The sequence below is a fragment of the Anser cygnoides genome, chromosome 4 (genome assembly GCF_040182565.1).
Source record: "Anser cygnoides isolate HZ-2024a breed goose chromosome 4, Taihu_goose_T2T_genome, whole genome shotgun sequence".
NCBI lineage: Eukaryota > Metazoa > Chordata > Aves > Anseriformes > Anatidae > Anser > Anser cygnoides.
In genome coordinates this window covers 69,301,727-69,322,839 of record NC_089876.1, presented here as the reverse complement: position 1 = coordinate 69,322,839, position 21,113 = coordinate 69,301,727, and the positions used below count along the sequence as shown (strand labels likewise).

At 38.2% G+C, this 21,113-nt stretch overlaps 1 protein-coding gene across 2 annotated transcripts in view; it reads right to left on the bottom strand.

Annotated features, from left to right (window-relative positions):
- Nucleotides 1-20,868, bottom strand: part of MMRN1 (multimerin 1) — a 42,111-nt gene extending 21,243 nt beyond the window's left edge. The window contains exons 1-3 of one of the 2 annotated variants that reach the window (XM_048052147.2): nucleotides 20,167-20,868; nucleotides 6,560-6,679; nucleotides 4,031-4,137 (exon numbers count right to left, since the gene is read on the bottom strand). In XM_048052147.2, the coding sequence (XP_047908104.1) occupies nucleotides 4,031-4,137; nucleotides 6,560-6,679; nucleotides 20,167-20,720 (781 nt within the window). In that variant the 5' untranslated portion in view covers nucleotides 20,721-20,868. The remainder of the gene's footprint in view (nucleotides 1-4,030; nucleotides 4,138-6,559; nucleotides 6,680-20,166) is intronic. The other variant, XM_013201933.3, reaches the window with a different exon arrangement.
- Between the last annotated feature and the right edge of the window lie 245 nt (nucleotides 20,869-21,113).

The following is a 21,113-nucleotide window of genomic DNA, read 5'->3' as shown; positions in this document are numbered from 1 at the left end:
AGTATAAAGTGTTTGAGGTTGTAAATTAATGGGCGAAGTAACAATTAGAATGTGAAAACATCAAAGGAAATTATTAAATGGACTGAATTTTTCATAGAATCTGCTGAAATGATCTGATAAAAATACAAAATCCTTAGTAACAATTTCAGTAGCTTCTGTTATTTTTCTGTGGCATGATTATTGACAGGAGTTAAATACTTGCATTCATCCCAATTCATTACACAGCATTTATCAGTTGCTGATGTGATAATATAATCTATGACAAGGGAGTCACTTACTTGCCCGTGATAAAGACCAGCTGATCGATGTCCTTTTATTCTTTCATTTACTGATCCTTCTGTTGCTCTAAATGTATTCAGAACCACTGTTACTGCTACAGATATAAGATTTTTTATACTATCCATCTTTCATTCTCCCTGTTAAATCAAGTGCCTTACATTGAAGCATACCCAAATGCTTACAGTCAGTTTTATTTGCTTTTACAGTTTCAAGGACATATATTTATCGCTGCATGATTGTTTTACTAATGCTTTGAGCTGTTCAGATAGCTTAATCCCTGTAAAACCCAGGACATAGATATCACCCTGTTGTAGTAAACCAGTAATGGAGCAAACCACTAATGCATTGTACTGCTTCTAACAGCAGCAAGGACTGTAGCCAGCAATTCACACACATACACACACAGAAAACCAACCCAGCTACCAACCGGGGGAAAAAAAAAAAAAAAAAAGAGAGAGAGAGAGAGAAAAAGAATTCCCTGTATTCCCCTGTGTTGTACATTTATGGAATTTCATCACTGTATAGGAAAGGCACTTCTCATGCAGCCCTAGAAAATCAGGAATTTTATTGGTGAAACAAATTCAGAAGAGTCAGTGGCAATATAACTTCTCCTACATGATTCCTCTGGTCCAGCTCAGCCCTTTTCCAAAGGAACCACTCTGACAGATCACACAGTAATTAGGTCTTAGGTGCTGATTGGTCTGACAGCTGAGATCCCCATCCTAGATGCCAAACAGCTGCAGATGGGACAGGAGCACCAAACTGAAATACCAACACACATTCTGTAGGTTAGAAATAGCCATCAAATGACTTGAAATGGGATATGCTATGCTCAGTTTAAGCTAAAAGAGAAAATATAAATTCAAAATTAGACTTCCAGTCCACCCTATAGATGCCATTTACAATAAGAAGCTCAAGGAGCCTGAAGGTTCCTAGCACTTCCAAATATCAGGTAACGCACATAGGAATCCAACACTAGGTTCCTGTTGAATATATTGGCCTAGATGTATAATTTTTAAATACATGGGACAAAATTATGTGCAAAATGATTTCAGGGAATATTAAAAATATGAAAATTGTATCTTTTTCTCTCAATATACTTTTGATGGGGCAGGAGTGTTTCAAGGGAAATCCCTGTGGGGAATTAGGTAGTTTCCTCCCACTCCTTCTCAGGGCACTCCTGTGTTTAAAGGTGAATTGCCACCTTTTGTGTCTGAATCTCACCCCACCGTGAGGACAGAGCTCGCTCCTGTGCAGAACATTTTACAGCCATCTGCTGGAGAAATGACATCGCTACCAGGCAAGAGAATTCAGTGCTAACAATGGCTACTGCAATTTCAGCAATTTCGAGAACAAGCCCTTTGCTCTAAACCACAGTCATGGTAGATGGAAACAAATTACCACACATTAAGTTACCCCACTCCAAAGCAAAGCTGAATGCAGCATGACCTATATTTGAAGATGCATTTTCCAGTTCTTGAAATTATTTGTGACACATCATGTAGTATCCACTAACCATATGTCCAAGAATGAAATGAGATTTCCCTCCCGCCCCAAAACATTACCACAGACAAGTTGTTTTCTCCAACTTAAGGATAAATAGTTAAAATAAAGCTGTGCTTAGTAATAATGATATGTCACAATCTGTGTAACTCAGAACTGACAAGCTCTTTAATTTCGGCAGTTTTGCCCACAGTTAAACATTTGATATCTCTGAATTAAAATACTGATATTTTGTTTGTTGAATTGTCCATATTCTGCTGTTCCATTAGATTTATAATAAAGAATTCATGTCTATATTTTTTCTTTATTAAACAACAACAACAAAAACCTTTCTTGTAAAGTTGTGCTGTCTATGCTGCACTAGGATACATGTATTACCCAATTTAGGAATGTGTAGCCACATGGGAAGTAGAGCTGGAAATAGTGATATGAACACCAGTTTCTTTCCAGAGGCTCTTCTGTGTCACTCAATACTGTTACCTGCAGAAGTATCTGTAGCCAGTTATAATGAGGATACCAAGTACAGTTTACAGATGTCTAGAAATAGCTATCAGATGGAAACAAGTTTTTCTGCTTCCTAGAATGTTGTACTGAAATCATTATGTATGGTTTAATTTAGTTTGAGAGGGAAGCTAAAGCAGGAATTTTGAATTAGTGTTCGCTACAACCAATCCACATCACACTAATGGTGCCTTCCCAAGATCTAAAACAAATCATCAGAATACCCCGATTCCCTTGGCACAGAAATCCTTCAATAAATGGTTCTGTTGTTAAGCAGATCAAGTGCAGACAGGCTGCGTGGAGGCCTCAGGGACTCTGGAGAGCCACTGTCAGAGCTTACAACATCTCTCTCCCTACCATTGTAGAGATAGTGCCTGAAGACAGGGCTCTTGGACTCCCAGTTGTTCAAGTTCATTAGCTGATGTCCCTTCATGGGAATTGAATAACACAGGCAGGGCTTGTGCTGGTGGTCTGCCCCTCATGGGAGGGAGGATTCCAGTAGCAGGGAAGAGGAGCATTTCTGACATAACACCTTTCATCCCAGTTTCTTTAAACACTTCTACAAGTATTAATTAATTAAATATCACAGTGCCCCTGTGAGGTAAGTGTCATCTCAATTTTCTAGATGGGTAAACTTGGGTATGCAGATTATAAGTGGCTTCCCCAAGTTATTCAGCAAGTCAGAAGAGGCTTGAAAACTGTACCCGGGAGATATAATTTCAAACCCAGTCCTGTAACACTTGACAATGCATTCCTTTATTCTTGTTTTTACATAGATACCACTACAAATTGAATTAATAGCTTTTTTTCCTGGTCAGTGCTTCCATGTTGTTTTGATGTCTTTTCCATTTTATCAACTGTATTCTGACCCCTTTATAAGCATTTTTAAAATTTATTCTTGCTAATGTTCAAGGTTTTTAAATGCAAATCTTTAAAACATCTGATTCATGCTCATTGGACAGCCTTGCTGACTGATTGTGTCCCCTGTTAATATCTGACTCCATGCTCAGCTACACAGAAGAGAGTTCTGTGCCTGCTGAGGTTCTGGCTCTTCAGCATTAAAATTTCCCTCCTGGATGTGAATAACAGTGATTTCTCTTCATTCCTGTACATTAATTTTTAATCACAGACCCTACTTTACCACTACTGATTGAATTCCCTACCACATCTAATGGCCTTTCTTATAATATTCATTCATTTAAAATATGTATGCTGATGCCAGATCTTATTTTTCAAGGGCAGCTTGTTTAAGGCCAGCAGCAAAGAAATAGCTATTACACAGATGTTAAACTACAGTATATTGCCATATGTTTGATCACCGGGGCAGAGGTAAAATGTTCTATTTTGTTGAAAAAGGGCACAGTTATACATGGATCACATGTAATACTGAGTAAAATTCAGTCACCATTGAACAGAACAAAATTCCTGCTCGATTCAGGGAGAAACAAAGTTGGTACATTATTTTATCATATGTGTGAAACATATTCTTAGATACTGAAACTGAAAGCCAAAGGGTCACAGTGCTGAAGATGAATTTTACAGTAAGCATTCAATACAGGACCTGGGTTTAATATCCTAGCACTGTAATACTCAATAATTGAAAGGTTGAAAGCAGAGAAGCACTGAATGCAAACTCCGTATTTCAGCAAAATGGAATCAGGCTGAAGATTTTGTGAGTTTTAGAGGGGAAGAAAGGAAGCGATGTTCTGCTTAAGCTGATCTGGAAATTAGTGCAGCTCTCACCTACCCGTGGATTGGCAGTTTTGCCCACTGTACCCAGGACAGCACTTCCACTCCAGTGATGTTATTATTTTATGCTTGATTCTGTAGGCCACGTGTGTTGTTGTCTGGGACCTGCAAAACAAAAAACTTTTAAAACCTGTTTTAGGTGACCAAGCAGGAGTTGTAGGATACCTGTACATCAACAATATGTTTTCTTATGTATTATTTCATTAACCCATTGAAACTGAAAGTGAATCCTAACTAGGATTTGGTGCTTCAACAGCAATCAGTGTTAGAATTGCACCCTTCAGATCATCTGCATAGGTTTTAAAGGAAACTGATGTCTAATTGGGGCTGTCAGGTTTCTTCCCTGAATATCTTATTCAGGAGTCAAATATTAATAACTGTTATGTTATTATAATTAATACATACTACACTGGACAGAGTGGGTCAAAAATAAAATTGTGAAATCCTGTTTACTTTGAAATCAGTGACAAAAAGCACTTATGATGAATCTATGCCATGCCAGTTCATATTAAGTACATACCAGAAGCCTTCCATTCTGATTATTTTTTGTAGGTTTATAGACACATTATTCTGATAAAATATGAAAATTTCCACTCTGTAAGTTGATGAAAGGAGGGTATAGCTATGCAGTTGTGATGCCTCTGTTTTTACTGTAGGTAACTGCAGAGTCGGCAGCAATTTTGTTTCTGTGTTCCATCACATTCTGTAAGTCCTGGCTACACCATCACTTCTTTTAGCTTTCTGAAGTTCAGAAAAGTTAATTTAGAATGAGCATACTGCAACAAAAAGAAACAAACTACAGCAACTCCACTTGTCTATTTTAAATACAAAGTTTGAGTAAAAAGAGTATCAAACGGTTCTGCTAGTTGCTAAACACTACCATGAAGAATACTTCAAATCTCAGAAAATACAAAAATATAATGTCTACAGAACTCTTGGACATACAATCCCTGTCTAAATCATGCCGGAAAGGGGGCATATTTGAAGACTGTCAGACCAAAAAATGCCTTCCCATTGAGTTAAAAAAACATACCATCTTGTTTTATACAGTAGTTAATCTTGTCAACCTTTCACAAGGAATGCAATATTGTATATTAAAACTTGTATCAACTGTCAGGAGCTTTGCATGTGTCCCCAAACACCTTTGCCTCTTAGAAAAGGCTTTTCAGCTGCAAGAACTAAATAAAGATTAAGGTGAACTGAAATCAAGGGATTTCTCCTCAATTCTTTCACCGTATGGATGCTCTTATTTTATGGTATGACTGCTTTATTCTGCATTAGCATAACTGATTCCTGAAAGCAACCTTAAAAACAAATGTCCCTAAAAGAAGTTAATTGCGAATAGATACTACAAAAATAACTTTCCATGTAGACAAGACCCAGAAGTGTATATAGCAGAGACATTTACAGGAACAGCCCAATGAGCTCATTTTCCTTAAAATAATAATAATAATAATAATCAGAGTTATTGTGAATCTTCCAGATTGAATTAGAAAAAAGCTGGCAACATTGCAACCACAGGGCTTGTCCCACAGTTTTGTGATGCAATTCATTATATTTCAGAGTTCACAAATCCTAAGGACACTTCTGTTCCAGGTTTCACCTCAAAGCTTTAAGCATGTTCAATCATACCACCTAGAGGGCAATTCTCAGAACATGATGGTTTGTAAGAAGCTTCTGAAGTTTTTCGAGGGAAAAAATATATTACAACCTCACTTTTGCTGGTGCTATTTCAGGATGCCATTTTCCAGTCTCATGCACTAAAATCAAACTTCATTTACTATTGAAAGCTAATGCGTGAGAATCCAATGAGGCATTCAAATCACAAAGGACAATCTGAATATGTTTAGCAGTTATTTACACATTGCATCCAGGCCAGTTACTTTTCTAGGTTCACTGCCTGAGCAACAAAGCTGTGCCACAAATAAGCACCCAGCAAAGATAGTAACAAAAATATTTATGCCATTCAGAGAAAGCCTTTTGCTCCAACAATGCACAAGCCTAGAAAACTGCACAGAAAAGATTTTCTTTCCCACACATGCTTTAAAGCCTCGTACCTTCTCTTGTAGTACTTCAGAAGAGAGAAGGCGGCAGTGGGCTTACTTGAAGGCTTTGAACAGATCAGAGGATTCCAGAGTGAGGGTGTACCAAGCCCATATGGCAGAGCTCAAGGATACTTCCAGTCGTGAGCTTTTTTACTTGCTATGTTGTTTACTTGCTATGTTTACTTGCTTTACTAGCAACACGTTAAGATGAAAACTCAGAACACACTATCTGCTCCTGCCTGTGTTTGGTGGTTTTTTTTTGGTTTTTCGTTTGGTTGGTTGGTTGGTTTTTTTGGTTTTGTTTGGTTTTTTTTTTTTTTTAATTTTTTTTTGGTGTGTGTTTTGTGAGTGCGTGGGTGTTTCTTTATTGCTGTTGTTGTGTTGTTTTGTTTTGTTTTTAAATTTCTGAAGTTGTGGTTGTATTCATTAGGCATATGTGTCACTCTCAATCTCAAGTACTCTTTCTTCCGTTGTCTACACACCTCTGAGCACAGGATCCAATAAGCCAAGTGCAAGGCTTCGCTCTGCCTGATGAGAAGGTTTCCAGGTTGTCCACTACCACTGTAGGTAATAGTCTGGTATGGACATAAGCGCACCAGTTTCTGTAGGAGAGAAAATGTAAATATAATTAAAGTACAAATAACATTTCACACAATATGATGAGATATGATACTTAAAGGGGAAGTCAAACTCATAATTTAGGGATAGGATTAAGTTATGAAAATAAAATTTGTTTTCCCTCAGACTGACAGTGTAGTCTTAGGCAAATTACTTAGTTTTTGTGCTTCAGCTACTCATTAGCAAAGAAAGCAATCATTTTTACACCTCTACATCTATTTATATGCTATAACAGATTTTTTCTTTGTAAATCTTTTTGGAACACCAAGGCAAATAAGCCTTTCTGGACTGCAATAATAACAGATCTTATAACACACCTACATTTCCGACCATAGAAACTGTCTCTCCAGTAGTCAAAGGATTGTTTAACAAGGTTCCTAATCACCTATAGGTTCCATTTTGTGGATAGATATTTCAACTCTTCCTCCCTTTCCCTGGAAATATTGTCAGTACAATTATACTGTGTTTTTGAGTGCACTTTGAGGTCAAAGACACACACAACTATATTGTGCCATAGCTCTGCCTTTGCTTGTGCCTTTTTTTCCACACCCTTTCCTAGAGGGAAATAACATATGAAACAACCAAACTGCTAACTGCAGTACAGAATTATGGGAGCTGAAAAGTGTAAGGCCACTTTCTTTTAAAAGTAATTTCAGGTAATATCAGTAATTTCTCTGCCAGACTTCAGGAAGCATTTGGAGAACACTCTCAGACATATGGTTTGATTTTTGGGTGGTTCTGTGTTGACCACAAACGGGTTGGATATGATGATCCTTGTAGTTCACTCAGGATGTTCTATGATTCTGTACAGGTATGAAACCTCCTCCATTTCATAGCTGTAATAAGGGTTCTGCATATTCATACCTGAGATTAAAAAACATAATTTTCTCTGAATTGCAGCACTGAGATTTAAATTAAAAAACACAAACAAGCAAACAACACAGAAATCTATCAACACATGAATGTCATAGTAAACAATTCTTAACAGATGGATAAAGTGATGTTGGTCCAGACTGCCAGTGTTCTATTCAGGGGGACCTCTGACTAAAGGTGGTGATTTGCTTACGATTTGCTTATGATTTAAATTCAATATACAAAATATAAACATCTATGTTTCTCATTAACTTTCAGCAATTAACTGATAGCATATAAAGTCTGATCAGAAGACATCTGAAGTGATAAATACACCTCAGTTCAGTACCACACCTCTTTTACTGTAGCAAGTTATCTGTCTAGAAAGTGAGGGACTAAGAGTAAACAGCAGAAAGGTGTCTTACCATGTCTGCAAATCAAGACTCAAAAATAGGAGTCAGGTTTTAAAATCTGGGCAGAAGAGGATCATCTCAACCTACAGTGAGCCAGTGTTATGGTTAGGACTTGAGCTCCTGGCTCCCTCACCTGTGCTTTACCCTCACATGCAGACCTGACAGCTCACCAAAGCTGGACTAATAAGAGGAAATACAGCAATGTTGTCAGTGTTGGTCTTTTATACAGTGTATGTGGAGGTACAGGTTTTAGTAAGTGGATTCCATTTCACATCAAAGTAAATGTGGTCAATGAAAAGATAAAACAATAAAAACAGGCATAAAAAGCAGCTGCAAAATATATGAAAGTCCTGGAATACAGAGAGGTCAGTTTAAAACAAAATCTACTTTTTAAAATTCATAATGTAAATCCAACAATTATCATTACTATTGAAAGCAGCCAACTTCAAGGTAACAGCTACTGGAACATGCCCATTTGAAGATGCCCTCAAGGAAAGACCAGTACAATACATTTCAAACTTAACAGTTAAGGATTGCTGTTTGTTTTTAAAAATAGCTTAAACTCAGTCTCTGATTTCCACCAAAAATTTAACTCAACTTGAACAGATTGTTTCTGTTTAAAATATTTAACTCATTCTTAAGCTCTGTGAGTACAATGTGTGTAGCTGTTCTCACATGACCCAGCAATCTTTGATCAGGCTAAATTGCAGGAAATATCCACAGAGCCCCTGGTGTGACTTATAATTAGGTTTATGCTACCAATGAAATAAGCTCATTAAGAGATGTTAAGAACGCAAATATAATTTTGAAGTTAAACTGTCTGAAAAAATGTAGATTTGAAAATAGAAGAGGAAGCATGGCGGAAGAACTATGACAAGCTGTGTTAATGCAAAGGCAGAATAGAAAACAACTCTTTTGCATAACAGGAACTTAAACCTGAAAATCTTCTTTACCCTCCATGGAATAATATATTTCAGATCATCAACACAAGCTTCTGACATGTAGATTTTATTGAAAGCTGCAGGAGCCTTTTGTTTGTTTTGTGTTCGGTCTAATTTCAATCAGAAAAACTGTACTTAAAGCCAAAACAACATCTTCATGGTGTACAACAGAAATCCAGCCTGGAGAACTTAGTGCAAGTCTTGACTGGCATAAAGACAATCTGACAGATTTCATCCTTTTCTGTCATATGCTGACCAGCAAAACTCGCTCATAGCAAGGTGTCAAAGAATACCTTTCAGTCCTCAGACTTTTGAAATAGCCTCTTTGTTTGTGATATTTGCAGCAGTATTTCCAGCCCAAATATAAATATTGCTACACCAAATCTACATCAAGTGCTGTTTGACCCTATCTGAGAAGTTGGGCATAATATGAAGAGCAACATTTTTTTCTTGTGCAAGCAATAAGCATGCAAGCTCTACAACTCCAGCTGGCCTGAATCTTGGGGATTTTATGGACATTGCAAATTCAAGGTCTGTGTAGCTTACAACCTCTGGAGCCTGCACATATGGCTGGAGTAAAATACCTACAACTGACAGTGTTAATGTGACCTAGATGGTGCCTATAAGCCTCTCTTTGCCTTTAGGGATCTTGCATGTCCTGTAAGGCTCATTTGGATCTTGTATTAATACCCTATTGGTCAAGTTCTCTTCTCTTTTGCTTACACCAGTCCTATTTCTTTTTCAACAGAGAAAACATTCCTGTGAGGCATTCCTTCCTTTCCACAACTGGTCAGAAAATAGGATGTAGGTTGGAGATAACTGTGAAATAGAAGATTTTTCAGAGCAATCGTAAGGAGGGGCTGCCCACACTGTGGTTCCTCCACGTCAAGAAGACCCATGTCCAGTCTACATGAGTATGTATTAGTACATATCTTTCTGTCAGCTGGGAAAAAAAAAAAAAAAAAAAAAAAAAAAGGAATTTCTGAAATACAGGACAAATTACTGGAGTGTTTCCCTGTGTTTAGCTGACTCATCCTTGGTGATTTACATCAGTCTCCTGTTACGAAGCTATACAGCCTGAAATACTGGACAACATTTTGCAACTTAATGGGACTTGATTCTCAGCAAAGAGCAACTTCCTTGTCTGTGTAATAAAACTGTGGAGCCTGTGGAGGTCTGCCCTTTGGTGCACAGCTAAGAGACAAATTATAAGTAATGTCTCACTAGTTAATTTACTTATTTTTGTTTAAGTTTTCATAACTGGCAAATACTGTTTCTTAATTTACTACACAGATTTCCAAAGCTTGACTTGATGGTATATGAAGAAAAATACCCCAGCTGGTCTGAAGCAACTGTATAGCCATGTTCTCTTACATGTACTTCTGGGCCCTGAATCAGGGGACTGGTAGTCACGCCTGACTGCAAACAAGGGCCCCTAAACTCATTACTGCTTCGCTGGCGTATTGCCAGCGCTCTTAAAACCCTCTCAAATTTAAATTTTTAATTAGCAAAGCCTATACTCCGCTTCGACAGCAGCACGGGAGCCCTGCCCGAGCGGCCCGCTCCCGCCAGGAGGAGCTGCGTGAGGCGAGGCGAGGCGAGGCGAGGTGAGGCGGGCAGCGCTGCCGGGCGGGGCCGGCAGGTGGCGGCCGTTGCCCGCAGAGGCGGGAAAGTTGTGACCGTTAACGCCTCTGTGCGAGCCGCCGAGGCTGACGAGGGAGAGCAGAGAGCCTGCTGACAGGAGAGTGGCCAAAGAAGGAAATAAATTTATGTTCGCTTCCAAATCCTGAAGAATGAGAGTGCTATGACTTTTATCCCTTTCTCTTTTTTTTTTTTTTTGTCCCTGAGGATGTGCTCTTCATTCACTTTTTAGTTGAAAATAAATTCTCTGGTTTTGAGAAATTAGATGATGAGGATATGCTAGCTTGCTGGTAGAGTTATCCAGTCTATAAAGGGATTGTTGTTAATACATTTGCAGTCAGTGGAAATATTTCCACAGCAGCAGGCTTGATGTTGGTAAAAGGGGAAGTACAACTTACACTATCATCGAAAAATGATAATTTATTTCCTGAAGGTGACAGGGTGAATGGAAGTTATGAGACTTCAGTGACCCCTTCCACCACACACTGATGGTTTAAGCTGTTCTTTAGGTAATTGAAAAACAACAAACTGCTGGCTAGAGATCATCAAGTGTAGCTGTACACAGTTTCTTCCCTTTGGTTCTCAGCACAGATCATACTTTCAAACAATCCTTGTAAATGGTCCTAAAGCCATATAGAAGGAACACCAGTGGTAGTCGGGACACGAAGGGTAGAGATTTCATTCTGTACCTTTCATATTATATCTGAAAATGAGTTATTTTTATCCATAAATAAATTAGATTACCTGACTTTTAATAGAAATGCTATTGAATCAGCACAGCTGAACGTCACTGAATCATGAAAATGAGATTATTATGTTGCTGAATGAAGACAGCAGGATGCAGAGCTGTAGACATTGTTAAAGCCAGAGCATGTCTTGGTGGCCATGCCTCGTTCAGATTATATGCAGCTGACGGGTATTTCATAGAACAGTTAATGAAATACAAATCCCAATTCTACACCTGTTTTCATTTACTGTCTTCCTTTACACCTAGGCAAGGAGAATGTAGAAAGATGCTATGAACATCTGGAGGCGGTGCCTTGGAAGGAAAGGCTGAGGAACTGTGGCATGTTCAGTTGGAGGAAGGAAGGCCTTCAGGGGCACCCAACAGCAGCTCTGCCCCAACTCCACCCCAAGGACCTCAGGGACCTTATTGAGAGGTTGGACCTAGAGGAATGTGTGGCAGGAGAACGAGAGGCAACTTGCACAAATTCAAACAAGAGACGGTCAGATTGAGTATAAGAAGCTTGCTCCCCACAAGGACAACCAGGCATTGGAGCAGGGCCTAAAGGCTGTGCAGTCACCGACCTTGAACAGGTGAGCCTTGGAACAGAAGACCTGACTCGATCAGGGTCTGAGTAACCTGGTCTGATCTCATACCTCACCCAAGTGTGAGCAGGAGGTTGGACTAGAGACCTCCCAAGGTCCTTTCCATCCTGACTGATCCTATGATTCTGTGAACCTATGCTCTTTGCTTATATACAAATATAGTTTAGGTGGTATGATTATTCTTCTGAATATAGTACTGTACAAACATTCATATGGAAGAACACGTACTGACATTGTGTGGAAGAAGCCAGTCTTTTTCTAGTTTTTCTTAAGATAGGACATTTACCACTATGAAAGAGTGTTACACAGAGGCCCTGGATTTAGGTTGTATAAAAGTACATTGCTGTCATATATTTTCAGCTTCCTTTAACTATCCTGCCAAGTTTTGGTGAGGAGAGATAATGCTAATTGAGAAAATGTAAACACTTGGATTAAAAGGATAGAAAGCACCCTTGCAGGCTTTGTGTTTATTTGTTTGGTTTGTTGCTATTGCATGGGAGACCAGATTTTGGCTTCAGCAACTTCTTTTGAACTCTATTAGGTGACAAAGGAGACCTCTCACCTTTCAGATACCAGCCAATCATACCCTTTTGTCTACATCAAAAGAAGTGCAGCTAACAAGTTGAAGGAGGTGATTCAGCCTAGGGCTTATGCTGTGAGCCTAGGGCTCACAGCATAAGTGAGACATGGATCTGTTGGAGCGAGTCCAGAGGAGGGCCACAAAGATGTTCAGAGGGCTGGAGTATCTCTCCTACCTATGAAGAGAGGCTGAGACAGTTGGGCTTGTTTAGCTTAGAGAAGAGAAGGCTGTGGGAGACCTTATAGTGGACTTCCAGTCCATACAAGGGGCTTACAGGAAAGATGGGGAGAGACTCCACCACGGAGTGTACAGACAGGACAAGGAGTAATGGTTTTAAAATGAAAGAGGATAGATATAGACTAGGTATTAGGAAAAAGTTATTTACTGTGAGGGTGGTGAGGCACTGGAACCGGTTGCCCAGATAAGCTGTGGATGCCCCAACAAGTGTTCAAGGCCAGGTTGGATGAGGCCCTGAGCAACCTGATCTAGTGGGAGGTCTCCCTGCCCACTGCAGGGGTTGGAATTAGATGATCCCTTCCAACCCAAGCCATTCTGTGATTCTGATTCTATAGCAAATTCTGTATCTTTAAATGAATGTCAGATGTCTTTCTGAAATACAAGCTCTACTTCCAACAGAAGTTATAAACCTGAGTCAAAATTGGTTAATTTTCTCTGTTTTCTGCTCAGCTTCCTTAGTTTTGAAATGTATGAGTTTACTAATCTCAGCTGAAATGAAAATTCATTACTCACTAGGAACTGAGCATAAACAAAAATCAAGTTGGGAAATCTGTTTTATGTCCTGATTGGAATGACAAGCCTGGATGGCCTCTGAAAAGTGCATATTTGATAGACAATACAGTATAGTAAGTGATGGTAAAATATTTTATAGAATATGGTTTTTGGCCCTGAGAAACAGTTGACTTGTTGACACTGAAGTATCAGCTGGGGTGTTGTACCATTTATTCCATGTTTTTTGCAGGATTTGGGGTCTTGACATTTTGTCCTGCCTGTTACAAAATACAAATTCTACTGTCATCATTCATTTCCTTTTTTTGTATGTACTGTGCTGAAACCTTGGACTGTGAATAGCCTCTTTGTCTTACTCAAATTTTATTTACTGTTGTGACCAATTGCGGTTTTTGTCTTGTGCTGCAAAAAATTAATTCACAATTTCCACTTAGCTAGAATTTTACCCATCAGTTTTAGCATTAAAAAGATGTCTTGCTGCATACCATATTAGGTCTTTTAGAACTTATTTCACTGTTTGAAGCCCCTCAAAATAATCAAACTTTTCTAAAGATGGAATTTAAAATTTTAAGAAGATATCAATTAGTCTAGATTGAGAATCATCTAGTAAAACACATTTGAAAATCCAGTCAAATAATTTTATTTTGTTTTTGTTTGTTTGTTTAAGTATCTTAATTCCTTTTTTTTTCTTTTTTTTTTTTTTTCTTTTTTTTTTTTCTTCCCCCCTCTGGATTTATTTTCCATCATTTACCTGGCCCAGACTGCAGAATTCATTAAGCTAATTCTGGTCTAATTTACTGACACTGCTTCTCAGATGACCTTCAGTGGTACTGTTTTTTTCTGTTTTGTTAGTCCTTTACTAATCTACAGAAAAGGAGATTGCAGTAAGTCGGTAATGACTTCACTCTGAGAAATGCTGACAAAGTGACACAAAATGAAAATGTTAAAATAGAAGATCCCATCCCAGTTCCCGGGACAAATGTTGTTCTTCTTTAATCTGTTTAGAGTGTTTCGGCAGCTTTTCTTTTCTTATTTACCTTCATTAAATGGTTAAATTGCCTCACTAGTTGCTTTGTACCTGATTTGCCACTTTCTCACGCAGAACTGTCTTTACTCACTAATTTATGCGGAGCTCTTGAACAAAAAGAATCCGAGCACAAGTCCATGAAATTTAAGGTGATTTTTTTCCTGTGTTTTTCCTCATGACCTATGGTATTACTTACTAGGAGTATAATAGAGCATAGATGTTTTGAGATTTGACACGAAAATTATCTTCTGAATCACTTACATTCTCTAACTAGCAACACAAATAATGCCTTTGGAAAACATACAGGGACACCTTGCCACTGTTCTTTTCCTTGCCACATCTACTCCAGGAATTAGAGTGGCAGTTTCCTAAAATCTTAATAATATTTGGGTTTGTGATAATGCAAATTTTGTGTGGAAATTTGAGCAGATGTTTCTGGTATACCTTAGATGAAATTATGTTTTTAAAAATAAATAAATAAATAAAGTTTGCAGTGACTGGGAGCTAAATCCTAACACCCTGTCCAGCTTGTTAAAGTAATTCTGATCTATTCAATGAGATGGAGAGATATAAATAGGGATGGAAAGCATTCTCTTCTTATTCCTCACTGTTTCCATGGCAGATGAAGCAAAGAGCAACAGCAAGGATAAGCATGAGCATTGATGCAGTAGTTAGTGTAAAGAGATTAATGGAAACCTTTATTAACTTCATTAAAGTATTTCAGAAGTCATATGCATAGTAGTGCTTTATCTAATTCTGATCATAGAAAAACTAAGTAACCAAACTCTGAGGAAGCTAAGAGGTAAGGGACTAAAGGGCTGGGACTCTCCCTGTCTTATAAGTACCACGTGAGTATCTCAAAAGCAGTGTGGGTGGAGATGTGTTTTTTCTTTTCCAGCTCTATATTTCCTGTGCTACTGAGAAGTCTGTCATGATTCTGCAAAGCCATCATTGCTGAAAGACTGTCTGGGAAAACCAAAACTATGGATTTTGTTACTTCAGAATTTTTGTCTAGTCTTTAGAAATGACAATTTTGTCACATATAGTCCATAATTGCATGGGCATATATTTACCATTTCTTCTCTCCCTGAAAGACAAAATATCCTATAGGGTCACTCTGGGAGGCAGTACAAGCTGGGTCTCCCTCGATGATTCCTTTCAGGTGCTGGAACTACTTGAAATGTGAGCATTGCAAAGTTTCACATTTAAACAAACTCTTTAATTCTTTCTGTGCATGGGACATCAGCAGTGGGAAAGATTTCCTCAGCGCATGGGATATTTGATATAAACTGATATAAAGAAAATGTCTGTGAATTGCATGAACCCTCTGCACCTGTTGCCCTATACCAGTGTTGCTGTACAGCTTGCAGTAGTGTGTGATCTGCATGATGTGGTAAGGCACTTGGCTACTTCACACCAGCACCCTCAGTCACCTGTTAATCACCGATCTCTAAATACTCGTGTTAAAATTCTCTTTGGAGTTACATTTTCTTGGTGCCATGCCTCATGCATCATTATGGAAGTGCATAATTATGTATTTTGCTCCTCTGTACTGAATACCAGTGCCTGGATTACTGATTTCATTTATTACTATTATTATTATTATTATTATTATTATTATTATTATTATTACTATTACTATTACTATTATTACTATTACTATTACTATTACTATTTTTTCAGGAGTGCAATGGGAGTAATGCTGTGTTCAGCATATGAAGGGAAATTAGATTGTGGACTCATAGCCATACTTAAGAAGTATGTTCAAGATGCTGCTGGAGAAGAAGGTATCATTGTAAATGTCTTCGGCATGGCTGGAGTACAACATTGTGAGGGCAAAGCACTGTCAAACATTTTCTGACATTTAGCCACCAAGGCAGCCTAAGTAGTAGTGTAAGGGGTTCTTTCTTCCAGGTCCTAGTGAATACACCTAGTGAGGCAGAAACTTAAGTCATACGAGAGTTCTATTTATTGTAAATGCACAGTGATGCAAAATCCTAAGAAATCCATTTAAGAATTGTTCTCTCTGCTCCATTAAAACATGACATGATCAAAAGAGACGGTGGACCTTACATTAGCCAGACAGTTAAATCAGTTTCTATGTTTCTTCTGTATTTGAAATATCTGCTGAACTTAACCATTCATTTCAATTCACCAGTACACTAGAAATTCTACCAAGCCAGTAAAAGCAAAAGCAATTTCTGGGGAGAAATCCAGAGCTCTGGTCTTGAGAATGAAATATTTCAGCACTCCTATCACATGTGACAGCTAAGTAAATCTGTCCCTGGTGCTGACTTTATTAAATCCTTCTGTGCTTAGTAATAAAATACTGTCACCTCACCACTACCCATAGTAATGGCAGGGGAAGTCAGTGAAGACCCTCAGTGGATTCATGTTAATTGGAAAATGTGAAATATACACATACTAAGAGAAATGAGTAATACAGAGCCATCAAACAGTGTGGAGGTAGTATGGTTAATTTACAGCCTGAATGAATGTCTCGTATTCAGGAGCTGCCTTGAATAATAATTAATAAAATTGGCTTCAGAATGGAAGGAGACTGTGCTCGTCCCAAGACTCGGCCTCAAACTCACTCCAGAGTCCCACAGTTACTTCATCTGTTTCATACAGTGAAATACTTCAATTAAGTCCTTTCTGCAGGCTGAAAAAGATGTATCTCACATGAAGTCAGTTGAAAACAATGTATCATCAATTCTCTTCTTTGACACCAAATTGGTACTCACATTTAATTTCACTCAACTCTGGCAAAAAAAAAAAAAAAAAAAAAAAAAACCAACTCTCTGCTGCTGAAGCACAGCTTTAGTTTTCCAGCATTACTCATCCTAGAGGGGTGCCCAAGTAGTAAACAATTGGAATAGGGAAGTTTTTAGGAGCTAGCATATTTAGATTCCTCTGAGATACTTTTTTGTTTGTTTGTTTCCTCTGTAAATTCTGCAATAATAAGTCACCATCACCAGGCCTGATCCGGACTCACTGACTTGGCTTCCTGGCTTGATGTCTGCCTTGCAGCATCACCACAGCAGCACTTTGTGATTTAGCCTCTGGGTTGATGCTAGTTGCCATATCTGGGTCTGCCCTGCCTGCATTTGTTTGTCAGTTGTCAGAAATATTGTTCAGGTGCAGACTTTGAAAATCCATATAATATTTCCAAATCATACTATTTTGACATTTTCATGGGAATTTTGCCAAAGTAGAATGAACCAGAAGAACTTTTATTTTTAAGTCTAGTTCTAGCATGTGCATGATATATGTACATAGTCTTATCCTCAGATAATTTAGGGCAGAGACAACTGAGGGAATTCTGTTTATAATTAAGCCAATAGAGTACACAACCTCCTTCAGAAAGAGGGTATTTTGGTAATTAATCTTGTACAATGAGCCCATACTATATCTTCTGGGTAACCTGACAGCCCTGGAGACTCTCCAATAAAGTATATTAGTTTCTTTTTTTTTTTTTTAATTATAAATATATTTTTATAAAATGGCTTTCTTTTATTTTTCTTACTCTTGTCTCTCGCTGACCTCTTTGTTTTGTTCCTTCTATATGGAATCTTTTAACATCAGCATTTCTGCACATATGTTAGCACAATGGGTTGCCATAAAGGCAATCATGCAGTTTCTACAAAGTCACCTCAAAATTCAGGCTGGAATAGGGACTATCACTACACAGTTGCTTCAATTCAAAATAAAACCAAAAAGCAAATTGTGCTTCCAAATATCCTCTGAGGTAGTATGCTTTACAATTGTGAAATCTGCTACTGACTCATTCAAGATGCACTCAGGAATTAGATAAGTAAACCTCAAAGGAAGCTGCATGTATTTATTGGAAGTTTTACTGCATCTCTTTCAGTTTATTTGCAATAAAGATGCAAAAGGAAAAAAAAAAAAAAGGAAACGTGCTAGAAATTAATGTAATGTGTAGTCAATAACACCTGCACATAATAAATATAAATAGTTGTTTTCCTATGCATAGTTTCTCAGCAGTAGTTTTCCAGATGCTTCACAGCAGTGATTGGTAACATTGAGCACACCAGACATTTTTTTCATGACTTTACTGAAAAAAGTCGAATTGCAACAGACTTTCTTATTTATCCAGGTCTAATTCAGTGGGAAAGGGAGAAAGAACAGTGAAGTGACTCAAGTCACAGTCTAGGTCAGTGACAAAACTGCAAGATAAGCTCAAATCACCCTATCTGGCTGCAAAAGCACTTGTATGCAGTAGGAGGACTAGACTTGTAAGGCAAGAATCTTAACGTTAGAAGGATCAAACAACTCCTAGAACAGGTTAAAAAAGAGAGTGGGGATTTAACATTCAGTTTTATGCTGGGGTTTCACACTATCACTCAACCCTGTAACATCATATGTAAACCTTGCTTTGTGTCTAACTTGCTTAATGCACTCAAACAAAATAGGACCTTTATGCATGTTGCACAGCAGGTTGCTCCTCAACCACTCATGAAATAAAGTGGTAGCCCACACAAAATTGCTTTTTTTTCTCTCTGCAGATGCAACCACATCCCATTGTGATAAGTAAAATGTGAGATCTTCTGCACCAGAGACTGATTTTTCACTTTCTGCTTTTATATCTTATGTAAAGGGTAGAAACAATACTTGCCAATTCACAGAGTTTTTCTGAAGATTAATTTCACTGGAATATTATTCTTGAGAGAAGCTGAGAAAGTTAAAGTCTCTAGCTTAGTATATTCTAAGGCTTATTTAAATGGCGTTGAAGGTATAGGCTCTAACAAATAAAGAGAGCCCACGTAAGCCAGGTTATCTCAGATACTGCCAAAAACTGTGATAAGGTGTTGTAACAGATGACATTCACTTCTAAAGGAGTACGCTAGGAAAGCAGCCTGGGAAGCACTGCTTCTTACTGGGTATCTCTTCAGCGCTATGGTGAAGAACTCCTTTGCTTTGCATCTTTCTGGCATCACTTCATTTATGCATGGTCCAAAAGACATTCAGGACAATGGGAATCTTTTCTTTGTCTTGGAGGAATATTAGCTCACAGCCTCACATTGCAACATAATTATAGGAATGTTTCTAAGGAGTGCTTTTTTCCCTTTTTGTGAATTTAAGAGAAAGAGTTTCTCCACATTTTGGATATTAGCATTTGTCAACTACTATCAAAAGAAGGAATCTATATTCTGAAAGCCCTCTGTCCTTAAATATGACAGAAAACCACCAGTCTTTTATGTCTTCCATTTACATCAGTATCTGAATATATATCAGCAATTAAGTGAAGCTTGCAATAACTCCAAAGTCAGTATTAACATCCCCATTTGAGTTGAAGATATTGGAGCTCAGAGAAAATAACTGAGTGTTTAGAGCTATAAAGCTAGCCAGTACAAGTTGATATACTCCATTAAGCATAGCTATTATGTATTAAGCTATACAATTCTGAATGCCAATTCACCTGCAGCACTATTTGCTATAAGTTTTTATCACAGAATAAAATGTTGCAATTGTCATACACTGTTGTATCTTTAATTGTTTGTAATTTCAGATTAGTGGGGAAGTTTAGAAACACAATCATTTTTAATAGAATGAAATCTTGCATTTAAAATTTCTTTTACCCACAACAAAGAAAACAACAAAAGTTTAGTATGCACAAAACAGGGAGGCATCTATTGTAGTCCTTTCTTATCCATATGTGTTAATGACTTTCCTGCTGGTTTTGAGATAAGCACCATGAGGAAATAAATATTTCAGTCTTTACTCTGTCACAATGGTTTTGACTGAGTAAATACTGTAGGTTTGGTCCCTTCCTTGTTTTTTCATGATCTTCCTAAAGCTCAGAAAACAGTTTTACTTGAAATTACTAGGACATTTGCCAATTATTTCACTGGAAATTAACGAATAACATTGCTATACAGTACATAAAAGAAGAAAAAAAAAAAAGTTTAGTTTTCCTTACTTTCCCCTGGTAGTTTGAAAGCCAGATGCTTTAGAGTTGGTATCCCTTTGGGTGTTGGTGATATCAGTGCTGTAGGATGACTGCTTGAGAGCTCTGTTCCCTGCTGCTCTATCCTGGCTTGGAGTGACCTCTTGCTGGAGAGGGGCCTTTCTTGCATTGCTCTGTAGAGATGTCATTTCGCTGCTAGACGAGCTTCTCGTCTCATCTTTGTCAGAGTCCCCATCACTGTGTCCATTTGACTGGCTTGCAGGGATGGAGATTGTAGAATTGGAAGTTTTCTTCACTGCTTTCATTCCCAGAGTCTTGACTGAAGATGCAGAAGTGGGTGCCTGTGATGCACTCTCCTTGGCAACTTGTATCTCAGAATAGGGTGACCCTGCAGTTGTCACTGCATTCACAGAGCCATGCACTGCAGTTGGAGATGGGGTCATGTCCGAGTAAGTTGTTGGGCTTTCACCACCCTCCTCTGTGGTCCAAAGCTTTTCTGGAGTATTAAATCCAAGGTTGCCACTCTGGAAGTGCAAAAGGAACAGCAAGAAGATAACCTCCTTCATTCTGCTAGTTTGTAAATGGTACAGGATGTCTCACATTTATTTCCCAAGCAAGAACCCTGTAGCTTTTGTCTCCTCCTGAGCTGCTACTCATACAGCAAAGAGCCTACTCAGAGAACGTCCTGCTGGGGTTTATTTTTTGTAGAAAGGAAGCAGGTTTTGGTGTTTCAAAACTGACAGAGGAAGCCTGGTTTCCTGTTTCTGTGGATTCCTCTGCAACCTGTGACCCCTTAGAGAGCAGGAGCCTGGCAGCCTGTGTAGAAGGAAAAAAAGAAGTTTTTGCAGAAGGCACAGGATAAAGATTAATGGCACAATAGAAATGTGGAAAAATATGTACTGTGATGTTATCCTGAGGGATAAAAACTGAAATTGGTAGGTAATTTTCCTTTCACATGT